Consider the following 13,045-nt stretch of genomic DNA (forward strand, 5'->3'; position numbering starts at 1 on the left):
TTTCACGACCTGTATATCCCTTTTTAATGAAGATGGAATATGCGATAAAATGTGAAATGTACTCAAAATGCTAAATTTGTACTAAAATACGATATAAATGCGAAACCGACAATTTGTAATAAAATTTATATTGTGTAAAGTTAAATTTACATTTATATAATATGCGTAGGCCTAATCCTTTTTTCTGAAAAAAAAAAAACTATACTAAGGAGATTGTGTTACCTTACAGGATGAGGGTGATAGGAATTGCACTATATATTTATTATACATCTTGATTACACAACTTTTAACACTGTATCACTTCGGAATATGTATTATATGACTTTCTCGTGTTAAATTCTATCATACCTGTTATTGGTCTTCTTCAGAACTGGTCGTTGCTGCTCTTGGCACCTCTTGTTTTGTTTCCTGTGGGGGTGTGTTTGTGTGGTGTAATGTGGAGTGTGGTGTAATTTCAGAACACACACACTCTTTGAAGAAGAACAATAACAGGTCAAATCATGTAAACCAGGTACGATAGAATTTAACACAAGAAAGGCATATAATATATATATTTATTTTTCCAAGAGAGTGATAAACTTGAAAAAGACCTTTGGGGATGCCAAGACTTAGATGAGAAGATAATATTAAATGGATTTGAGGGAAATGGTATATAATGCTAGGGACTGGATTAATCCATCTCAGGATAGGGACCAATGGCTGGCTTATGTGAGGGCGGCAATGAATGTCTGGGTTCTTTAAAAGCCATTTATAAGTATACTGGGGACAGAACATCTAGAAGCTTGGAGACTGTTACTTTTACTGTCCGACCACCATCTCCTCCCGCACTAGCAGGTATACGGTACCATTCAGCTGCAAAACATTTTCTGAACAGAAGTTAATGTATTGTGAGAGCGCATCTGGATCAGTGAAAGTAAGTGGTCAACGTTTTCAGTTTGTAGTGCAACGAACAATTCTGCTGTGTGTGGGTTCTTCTGTAGTGACATCACTGAAGCCTCTAGTTGTATAGGTAACTGTCCCCGGTATAGGTAACGGTGGTAAACATTCTAACTCTAGCATTGCTGACCAGGTATTATCAGTTGATTTGAAAAGTTTATGTGAGAGCAAAACAAAGATATCATTTTTCTGGGATGTTAACATAAATAGCTTTGTTGATGGACATGAATATTTTGAATAACTTGGTTTGAAACTATTGAGAACATTGAAGATGTAGACTGCAAGCAAATGTTGTTGACTTTAACACTTAAATATCCAGAGTTTGCCAAGCAGCTTTGCAGTGTTTTTGGGTTCCTACCAACAGAGTATATGCTGAAAGGTTTTTCTGTAAATACATTTTAAATGTGTAAGTGATAGGAGACCACGAATGACAGACCAAAATGTATAGGTGTGTTCTATGATTTCTTTCAATGGTGTCACTGATTCATGGCATGACAAACAAGGCAACAATAGGACTCTCCCTCCCAACGATGTCCAGGACAAGTGGAAGTCTACTTAACCTCTCCACGAGTCTATTCCACTGTTATTCTTTTTTTCTATCACGATTGTTATTGTTCCAGCAGTATTAAAAAGTATGTTATTTACAAGTTTCGTTTTTATATTTTGCCATAATATCTCATTATCAATCTCACACTCATCACAGCCATACACAGAAATATATTAATTATGTAATATTAATTAGAAACACATTCTCACCAGGCACACCATAGAAAAATGGAGGGCAGCTTGTCGCTTCAGATACCGAGGTTCGTATCTTGTCAAGTTTGGGTGGAATTTGTGGTATTGACATACATTTCCTTTGCAATCATCACAAGTTTTATAGTTTAAGTACGTACATGACAAGGTACTTCGGGAAATAATTGGAAAAATTTGCACAAGAATAATCATCCTTAAATGACAACAATAGTAAAAAAAAAGTGTTTACATTACAATGCATATACACATAATATTCCTCTGATTGAGGTTCTGGCTGACAAGTACATCTATTATCAAGACATAATACATAATATTTTACATGAATTTTGAAAGTAATATAGTAATCATGCAGTAGATACTTAAAAGCTGATTACTTTAATTACTTGTGCACTTTTGGTTTTTTGTAGGTTGACAACCAAGATGACATGCCACACACGGTCTGTCAGTCGTGTTCACAGAAGCTCGGCTCATTTGACTGCTATGCAGAGCAATGTCAGCGTGTTCAGGCAATGTTTCGTGCTATGGTTGAGGCAGCTATTGAAATGGGAGATGAGGTTGATACCAAAGTCGGGTTAATAAGAGAAGAATTTCTTCAAGAAAATGAAGAAAAAACTCACGTGGAAGAGGTAACTATTATTAAATTATTTATAATGAACTTAAATCCATTGTATTTATTATTTTGTAAATTGTACATCGTCCTGTATAAAAACCTAGTGAATAAAAGTTCAGAGGAATTAGTTGTGGTATACAATACAGTTAGCTATCTCTGTTATACAGGAAGAAGTAATTGGTTTTATTGTATTTGTCACAGACAGGGTTGAGTTTGTGAAATGCGCACATGTAATGTAATATTTTTCTCGTACAATGACGTCCATAATGTAAACTGATAGGTGAAGAATTTATCTGCAGATATGCTGCACATTTGGTTGAATGAAATATGCATATAGTGTACTAAATTCAAACCATTTACTGTTATAAGTAATCTGTTATTAACGAATGAATATTGACCTGAATTGAATATTGTCACTGCGTCTACAAACTCTGCTATGCATTTAAACAGATTTTTCATGAGAAAGAGAAATGCACTGTCACCCTTGATTTTCAAAGCTACTTCCGGTATAATTTCAACCATTACATGAAAACTTCTGGAAAGTAGCCTTTTCTCTTTGTTAGTGTAGTAAAAACTTCCTTTACCTTTCTTAATGTAGTGCAGAATTATAATAAATATTGTATATAAATAAATATAAATTTATGCTAATTATTGTATTGCTAATTATGTTTCATAGTACATAATGCTGGCCTTCTATGCCCAAGGTTGCGGGTTCGATCCCAGGCCAGGTCGATGGCATTTAAGTGTGCTTAAATGCGACAGGCTCATGTCAGTAGATTTACTGGCATGTAAAAGAACTCCTGCGGGACAAAATTCCGGCACATCCAGCAACGCTGATATAACTTCTGCAGTTGCGAGCGTTGTTAAATAAAACATAACATATAGTACATAATAGCAGAAGTGGTAATCTTATATGTTCACCAGTGCAAGAACTGCTGCTAATAAGCATTTTTGTGTATCAGAGAATACCAGTAGGAAACAATTTAGCCGCAGCTACTATAATCATGAACAGTAATAACTGCTAAGTTGAAAAAAGCATAGGCCTAAAACCTTCTTAAAAAATCTTAAATTATTATTATCTAGCGTAGTGCATTAGCTATGTGTGTTTTTGATATTTAATCCTCGAATTATTTTGAGATCTGTAGATATAAAATACACATCTTAAATGCTCACTTTTAGTTTGTGTTAACATGGCTGTTTGTTAATTTATTTTCATCAAAATTATTTATTATGCCACTGGTAATGTGTAATAAATTATTTTTTCTACATCACGTAGTTTATGTAAAATATGTACTCTGCCAGCCACACCAATGTTCGAGGGGGATCCAGGAAATAACGACCGTTCGCGCATATCCGCCGCGCAGCTGACTCCCCTTCCTTGTTTGAAGGTCAACTGGCTTCCTTAACATGTGTTCTCATAATGTTGTGAGTACTGGTTGCAACAAGTCGCCATTGCGCATTTTGTGTTACTTCAAAATGAACGACGTGATTGATAATCCCGCCGACTGTGAGGTGAGGAGTGTGATTCGATTTTTGAATGCCCGACATTTGAAACCTGCAGAAATTTACCGGCAATTGAAAGAAGTGTATGGTGATACTGTAATGAATGAAAGAAATGTGAGAAAATGGTGCGAAATATTCAACAATGGGCGAACAAATGTCCACGATGAAACTCGACCCGGGCGCCCATCACTCATCACAGAAGACCTGAAGACTAAAGTGAACGACAGAATCTTGCAAGACAGGCGCACATCACCCGACGAATTGCATATTGCCTTTCCTGACATTTCTCGTTCTTTGCTTGGTGAAATTGTGTCGCAACATCTTGGCTACCACAAAATCTGTGCACGATGGGTTCCACGGCAACTGAGTGACCAACACAAAACTCAGAGAATGGCCTCAGCATTGACATTCTTGATGCGATATCACACAGATGGAGACGCCTTTCTTGATCAAATTGTGACTGGTGATGAGACTGGGTGTCTCACAACACCCCCGGGACCAAGCGCCAATCACGTCAGTGGCATCATCCCTCATCACCCAAGAAACCGAGAAAATTCAAACAGACTCTCTTAACACAAAAGGTCATGGCTACTGTCTTTTGGGATCGCAAAGATGTTCTTTTGCTGGATTTCATGCCAAAAGGCACTACGATCAATGCAAATCGTTATTGTGAGACTTTACGAAAACTACAGCGAGCCATCCAAAACAAGAGGCGAGGAATGTTTTCGAGAGGAGTTGTGCTTCTACACGACAACGCCTGCCCGCACACTGCTGCTTCAACTCGAGAATTGCTGGATCAATTCAGTTGGGAAATCTTTGATCATCCGCCCTAAAGTCCAGACCTTGCTCCTAGCGATTTTCATCTTTTCACTAAGCTGAAAGACTTTCTGGGTGGTACGCGTTTTGGAAGTGATGAAGAGTTGAAGAAGACAGTGAACACCTGGCTTAATGAACTGGCGGCAGAGGAGTATAACACGGGAATTCTAAAGCTAGTGAACAGATACGACAAATGTTTAAATGTAGGTGGTGATTATGTAGAGAAGTAAAGGAAGCTTCAGTTATGTAACAGACTTTGTTTTTTCAAATAAATATTTTTTTTTTAATTATTACAACAAAACGGTCGTTATTTCCTAGATCCCCCTCGTATTTGCGGAGGAATTGCTGATATTTACAGCCATCATGCACTCAGCTGTGCGAGGAGCAAGGGTCGCATTCCCAGACATACATCACTCAATGATATCATTAAAAGATCTGTGACTTCTTGTGGCATCCCGTCTCTTTTGGAGACGCGGATGGTAAACGGCCCGATGGTCTCACCTTAATTCCATGGTCTAGAGGAAAATCTTTAATTTGGGACTCCACTTGTGTTGACACTCTAGCTCCATCTCTCTTGCTGAATACCTGCAGAAGCACAGCAACTGCTGCTGAATTAGCCGTGAAAAAAAAGACAATAAGTATGCTCATCTTTTAGACAACTATATCTTTGTCCCCTTTGCTGTGGAGACCTTCGGTCCTTGGAGTCATGACGCTAAAGTTTTGGTATCTCAAATCGGCCAGATTTTGATCTCCATTACCGGCGATTGTCATTGCACTACTTATTTGCGTCAACGTTTAAGTATTGCTATTCAACGCGGGAATGCAATGAGTGTTTTGGGTACTCTTCCTGAGTTCAGCCCTTTGGATGAACTCTTTCTCTTGTAAAATTTATTTAGTATTCCGTATGTAAATATTTATATTTATACCATTAAGTACGAGAAAAATCCGTACCGGCACCGGGAATCGAACCCAGGACCTCTCAGCTGTGCGCGCTGAGTGCTCTCTAACCAACTGAGCTATGCCGGGACCCGATTCACGACGCCGGCCGAACTCCTCTCGTAGTATCGTATATTACATGACTTTATGGCCATATTCAACAACAGTTTCTTTAAACTGTTAACATCACATATGTATTAAATATGAATGAGGTCTCGCCCACCATATGCGCTCCTGTACATATATGACGTGTATCGTCTCAAGTGCAGGCAGGAAGGCCATAACACGATACTACGAGAGGAGTTCGGCCGGCGTCGTGAATCGGTTCCCGGCATAGCTCAGTTGGTTAGAGAGCACTCAGCGCGCACAGCTGAGAGGTCCTGGGTTCGATTCCCGGTGCCGGTACGAATTTTTCTCGTACTTAATGGTATAAAAACAAATTGACTAGTCATACTAGTCGAGCAAAATACAATGAGGTGGGCGAGACCTCATTCATATTTGATACATATTTATATTTAGTTTTATATACTGTATTTATTTATTTAAATAATTTTTCTGTTTAATTTTATAACAAATATTATTATAATTTTTTATTTGTCCTATATAAAATATATTACAAAAATAAAGGTCTTATTTAAATTTTGAATTTGCCTTAACATACAATGTATTTCCTTAATTTTTTCTGGTTTAGCAAAAGTATTAATAGTATCTAAAATATTGTTCAATACAATTATAAACTTAGTTGCAAAAATATGAATAACTGCAAAACCTGAAATCTTGAATAAAAATATGTACGGTACCATTATTTTGTAATTATGTGGCCATTTCTGTAGATGTGACATATGTTAATAAGAGAAATGTTAGACCTGGACGTACAATTTTCCTTCTTTGATCTTCATGTATGAGAAAGGAATCTTTACATGCAGTAAATCTAGTATGTAAGACTCAGTTATCAATCAACAGTGAATGAAGACAGTTGTGTTTAAGTGAGCTCTGTAGAGCCCAGACGTTGACACAGCAATATAAGGTGATAGCTCCGAGTATGAGTGCATTCACCTGAAGTGGAACTTAGTGCACAATAGTGTGTTTGTATTACTAAGCAAGGCCCACAGTGGACATTAAGTTTATTTTGAGTATGATAGAAGTGAATTGTGAAAGCAAGATAGGGGTTGAGTTGTGTGTGTATCGAGCTAGAATTGAAAGATTCGTGACAAAAAAGGGTGAAGTCGTTGGAAGTCAGAGCCCCTTGGGTTATGAAAAACTACTTTGGGCAATAGAAATAGTATTGACAATATTACTGATAATTGGAGATGTTGAGTTAAACCTAGGACTGACAAATAGAAAAGATACTTCACTTTTGTTATCAATCCGTGAAGAGATGAAGGAGGGATTCAAGACAATGATGAAGGAAAACAAACAAAACTTTAATGAACTCATCTGTGCAATGAGATTTTTGGCCTAAACTGATCAATGGTCAGATTGAAGAAGTCATCAGACTAGGAAGAGGAAGAAATCGTTCAATGCTAGTGAAATTTACGAGTATGAGGACAAAAATATTTATATTTATCTTGTATCACTTGAATATGCCGAGAGGTGTGAATTTAAAATTTGAGCAGGACTACAGTGTGGAAACAATGAGTAAGAGAAAGATGCTATGACCATTTCTGAAGAGGCGAGATCGAGAGGTCAGTTCGCGATCTTAGTGAAAGATAAAATTAAGATAAATGAAAAACTGTATGACTTAGAATATTGCCAGAGGAACTTCAATTCACAGAAATCCCAGGAAACCAAGGATAGAAATTATCCAACAAGAGAGAAGAATAATTCTTTACATAGTTCATCCTCTATTAGATTGAATACTGAACATCCAGTTGATTCGTGAAGGCAAGGAGTGATCGAGCCAGAGGAATGAAGTATGGACGAGATTAAAGCCCACATCTGAAACAGACAGCTGATGGACAATTGTGACGACTGAGTAGGACCCAATCAGGAATCTGCTGAGCCAAGTGGAGTAGTCTACCGAGCAGAACAGCACAGCAACTTATGTACAACAAAACAACATGACTCATCAGGAAAAAGACGCCACAAAGCAAGAATAAGCAAGCTTTACAGCAGATCAAGGGAAGGTGCAGATAACTTTCAGAAAAGATGTCAGGATTCTACAAGGAAACTGTGAGAAAAAATCATGCTTTCGTCATCAAATGGCAGCCTTTTATCACTGACGAGTAGAAATAAGGACCAAGAAAGTCACAATCTAAGAAGCTGGTGCATCACCAGAATAAATAATAAAAATGTGAGAAAGAAAAATGACACATAATATTAACATATTGTAATATAGTAGTTTGGTGATGTAATGGTGGTGATAAATCGTGTTTAGCATGATGAAAGTGTGTTTAAAAGAACTTGGATACAGAGGTCAATTAGAAAGGTAGAGGATTGAAACGGATCTTGGTAAATTTAAAAGTGTCTAGGTAATGAATATACATAGATATCAGTAGAGGTTTATGGTAAAAAATAAATCTTAGAAAATTATGTAGGGAAGTTGTGAAAGATGATATTAGTGAGTGTAGTTACAAAATTTAGATGATTATGAGGTAAGGAATGGATGATTAAGCTAAATGATCTGTTAATATTTTAGGAGAAAAATTCGCTCCGGCACCAGGATCGAACCTGGGTCCTTGGTTCTATGTACCAAGCGCTCTGACCACTGAGCTACGCCGAATTCAATCCACAGCATTGGATCGAACCCCTCTCCTTCAATGTTTCCCTTTGTGGCCTGACTCCAAGCTAGGCATATATGTTGACGTATATGTCCAATGTCAACTGCCATTATATTAGGAGCACACTTAGCTGAGTGACTTGTTTGGCCGGGATTCCGCAGTTAAGTGCACAGTAATCTGTACAGACATATGCACTGCAGCTATGAGAATATTATAGATTTATTAGTTTGTCATACAGGATAATATCTGTAATATTGACAATTAATATTTGAGGAGAAAAATTCGCTCCGGCGCCAGAGTGATCTTCACGTAACGACAGCAAACCTTCTCGCACTGAAAGTCCAGGACTATTTTTAACTATGTCCTTCAGTTCACTGTATGCATGTACTGCTACATCAGGTGATAGATTCTTTAAGGTTGGCTCCTGATCAAAGAGAGGTTTCAAACTGCTTTCAGTTGCATCAAACCATTTACGAACCATTTCAACTCACACCGTCTAATGCCAGCATTCCAAATTTAGATAATGCATTTATTAATTGCTGAAGAATTGCGTCTTTCCGCGAACAACGACAGAAAAAGTGCTAAATTCGCGGGTCATAGGATTTTTGCGATTTTTCGTAAATTGAAACGTGTAATTATATGATATTTTTTTTATGTGAACCATACTTTAAACTATGTTTATTTGGTTTTTAGGTTTTTCGCGAGTCACGAATTTTGACTGTCTCTAGTTATGGAATATGTGAAAGCAAAGACTGAACTCATAACTAGTCACCAGTAAGAAGTAATGGTTTGGGTCTCAAAACGAATATTTATAAAGGTAATCGTCATCTTATGATGTTTGGATGACGTATATACGTCCGTGAATATTTATGTTCGGTACATTATTATGGGCCTTTTGATTGTAATGTTCGATTCATTCCTACTTTGTTCCAATATAAATACCCCTTGCAAAGACCAGTTATATTCTTTAATTGAGCACTTGGCCCGAATAAGGGTGTATAACAAAAAATGTTTTCAGATAAACGTGATTTACATGTTAAGGAGCTTGCTACTCTGATCGAATTCAAGTTAAACAAATATTCAGGAACACATCCTCATTTAAATTGATTTTGAAATAAATGTAATAAAGGAAAGTGTTGAGAAGCAGCATCACATTTCTGTTTTGTGAAACTTTTCATGCACCGTTGTTCCGGCAACAACGTTATTTGCAATTAATATGCTTAACAAACTTGTAAACCTCTACCAAACTGGTTTATTGAAGGACATAATAGTTTTCAATCAGTTATACCACAGTTTCTAAAATCATATATCCCCTTTGCATTTATTGCACTTCAATAATTACACACACTAATGGAAATAGAGAACACATAACTTAAACATCTATGAATACAAATATGTTTATTTTATTTTATTTTTTTCATTCTTCTTTTCTTTGTTATAATGCTGCTCTTGATGCTGTTGTCATTTGTTCAAACACTGTATCATATCATGCTTTCCCTTCTTCATCCAAGAATGGATAGAGACTTCTTATGTCCTTTCCATTGGAGGGATTAAGAGATACTGGTTTCATTTGTGATAAATTCAAACTCATCATCTCTAACAATTCCACTGGAGTCTTCCAGACGTTAAAATGAATGAAAGATGATGAGTACGAGGCTGACCCTGAAACTACGCCAGATGGACTATGAGAAGCTGTTGGTATTTATGCATCAGGAAAGTCACTCTTTTGCAGACAAGAAGCAAGAAAGGAATCTTTTTGAGTTTTAGCACCCATATTCCAAAATAATCGAAAAATGGATTGTTGATCATTTTCAGACATGTGATGACAAGTTTTAATACAATACTTTCTTATCGAAACAAATTATTTTCCTGCTATTTGAGTTCCTTTAGAAGTCGTGTATGATTTACCACTATTTCTATTATTTTTCCGTTCTTCTGTTTTTGTTCACAGCTTTCTTTTCTTCTTTGTTTCCAGACATAGTTTATGTGTAGCACAAGAGACGCACTCGTGAACAACCTGCTTGGACTCACTAAACAAACTGAGGTTCCCAGTTACACAGACGCACATGTAGCACATTGATAAAATACGTGTCCTGTCGTGTGTAATTAACCTAGACATACAGAACTTTACTACATTGTATTGCAGACACCGTACTTACAAATTCAGCAATAATCGGAAAAGGAGCATATAGCGATAAATGCATTATTCTGGCCTTGTTCTCAATTTTGTAAAATGACCACAAATTGAAGATACAGTATGAAAAAACCAGACAAGCTGGGACTTGCAGCAACGATAAACTTCTACATTATGACTGATGACGACATTACCCTGGGAATGTGGCATGTATTGCCTGTCATCTTAAACAATGACTCTGTGAATACCAGAAAGTTATAATATTAGCAATTGCCAAGAATCATCCGAACACAAAAATCACACTCTGACAAAATTGCTATTATCTATCGCAGCGATTTTTCCAGAGCTGTGATGGCAAATTGCTGTCACACTCCAGCTCTAGTATAACCCAAGTGTTGGAGCTTAATCTGAGACGATTCTGTCCGACGCCGGGGTGGTATCCGGTGTGGCTTGGTGGAGAAAGCATCAGCACGTAGAGCTGAAAACCCGGGTTCAAATCCCGGCACCGGAGAGAATGTTTCTCCGTTCCATTACTCTTACATCGTCTAGTATAACTGGTACAGTATACCATAACTGGTATACTCGTAGATGTTGATGCCAGTAATGTATTACTAGCCATACCCATGCACTTCACTGCACTTGTTAGAAATAAATATAAAGTAATTACATAATTAAAATAGGACATTTGGACCAGGGAACATATGTGCTTGATAGAAAGATAAATTGTTTAATATGTTACTTAATTGAAATTGTATTTAAATAATTAAAATACGATCATTTTCGTCCAGAGAGCACGCATTTGGTGCAAGAATAATTCCTTTAACATCATTCTAGCCACTGCCATGGCTCAGTCGGTTAAGGTGCTTACCTGCCAGTCTGAAGTTGCGCTCAGGCACGGGTTCGATCCTCACTTGGGCTGATTACCTGGTTAGGTTTTTTCCGAGGTTTTCCCCCAACTGTAAGGTGAATGCCAGGTAATCTTTGGCGAATCCTCGGCCTCATCTCACCAAATACCATCTCGCTATCACTAATCTCATCGATGCTAAGTAACCTCGTATTTGATACAGCGTCGTTAAATAACCAACTAAAAAAAAAAAAAGAAACATCATTCTTAATTGTTATTATATGCAAATAATTAAAATAAGATCATTTGGTTCAGAGAACATCCGTTTTTGGTGCAAGGATAATTCGTTTAATATTTTTCTAAATTAGTCTTGAATGTATCTTTTAATAAGTCACTCCAAATTAATGTCAATATAGAGTGGATTGTGTACAAAGATAATAATTTTTTATCTTGAGCTCACTGTGCATCTTTTTTTTTTGTGTTAAGTTTATTTATACATACTTTAACATCTGTGGTCATGTCACGTGTTTAGAATATGTAGGTTGTTTTTACTCTTGTTTAGGTGAGGGGTTTGGACTTCTTCCATTGCTGGTTGTCACAATAAAAAATTAAGACACAACGTTTCGAAGGGTGGTTCTCCCTTCGTCTTCAGGTGGAAGGAAGGAGAGAAAGGAAAAAACCTACTGTTGGGATCGTTATGTACAGCTATTCTGTATGACTGTTACTCTTGTTGAGTTCCTGTTTCTATAGTGTGTTGTAGATGGTTTTTTCATGTAACTGATTATAGATTTTGATTAATGTTTATCGTATTGGTAATTGAGGTGATGATGAATCATGGCATATAAATTTCCAATCTGGCATTTGTCTTTATGACAAAGGGAAACCCTGAAAAACCCTAGTCAGATTAGTCGGCCACAGAGTTTGAACCCGTGACCTCCCGAATGCAAGTCTCAAACTCTACTATCTGAGCCAACTCACTCAGTTGTGCATCATTGTTTGTGTGAATGAAAAATGAAAATGAATGTGGTACATAAATATTATTTTAAGAAACATAGGAAGCGAATATGGGTAAATTCAGAGCACAGGAATGCCATTTTGTGACACTTTTTTAAATAACTCAACTCCAGTGAGCTCAATGGTAAAATACTAATTTTTACTTCATATGTGCTGTATTTTTGGTCCAGTAAAAATACTCGTCTTTACAACAAAACTCTTAAAAATGCTATTATGTTTTGTGGACAAAAAGAAACTGAGGTGTATAAAATTAGAATACTTACGTTATCAAATAAGTTTAAATAACCAATATATTTTTTTTATACAATATTTCGACAGAATATCAAGTTTTCTGTGCATAAGGATCTATTTTAATCTTTCCTCAGTCCTCATATACCTGGGTAGCATTACATCCATCTAGAGAAACACACTTTCAAATAGTGAAGGAATTATCTATATCGGTTAAGTAGCTTCTGAGATTACTTCATACAAACACACAAGCATTCTCTGTATATTAATATTGATAAACATTTATATATCCCCATCATAGAATACAAATATTTCCATATAAAAATAGTGTTAAATGAATTATATTATCTATTTGTTGTGTGCAAGGCTGCCTTAAATAGATGGAGTCATATGTTTTCATTTCATTATAGCCTATTAGCCTGAGACTGCGCTGATAAAACATATTGTCATTTGAAGACTTTTGTATCTCGTTAAATATCAGTCTTATCAAAATTTTGCATAGAATAAAACTTATCGGAAATCATTTTAGAGAAACTTTTGTTATGTAA

At 36.5% G+C, this 13,045-nt stretch overlaps 1 protein-coding gene across 1 annotated transcript in view; it reads left to right on the plus strand.

Moving 5' to 3' along the window:
• The window catches only part of LOC138715490 (uncharacterized), a 108,275-nt gene that overhangs the window by 19,349 nt on the left and 75,881 nt on the right, over positions 1 to 13,045 (plus strand). Inside the window, exon 2 of the mRNA XM_069848458.1 lies at positions 2,100 to 2,318. Within this exon, the coding sequence (XP_069704559.1) occupies positions 2,100 to 2,318 (219 nt within the window). The remainder of the gene's footprint in view (positions 1 to 2,099; positions 2,319 to 13,045) is intronic.

This window comes from Periplaneta americana, chromosome 15, assembly GCF_040183065.1.
Source record: "Periplaneta americana isolate PAMFEO1 chromosome 15, P.americana_PAMFEO1_priV1, whole genome shotgun sequence".
NCBI lineage: Eukaryota > Metazoa > Arthropoda > Insecta > Blattodea > Blattidae > Periplaneta > Periplaneta americana.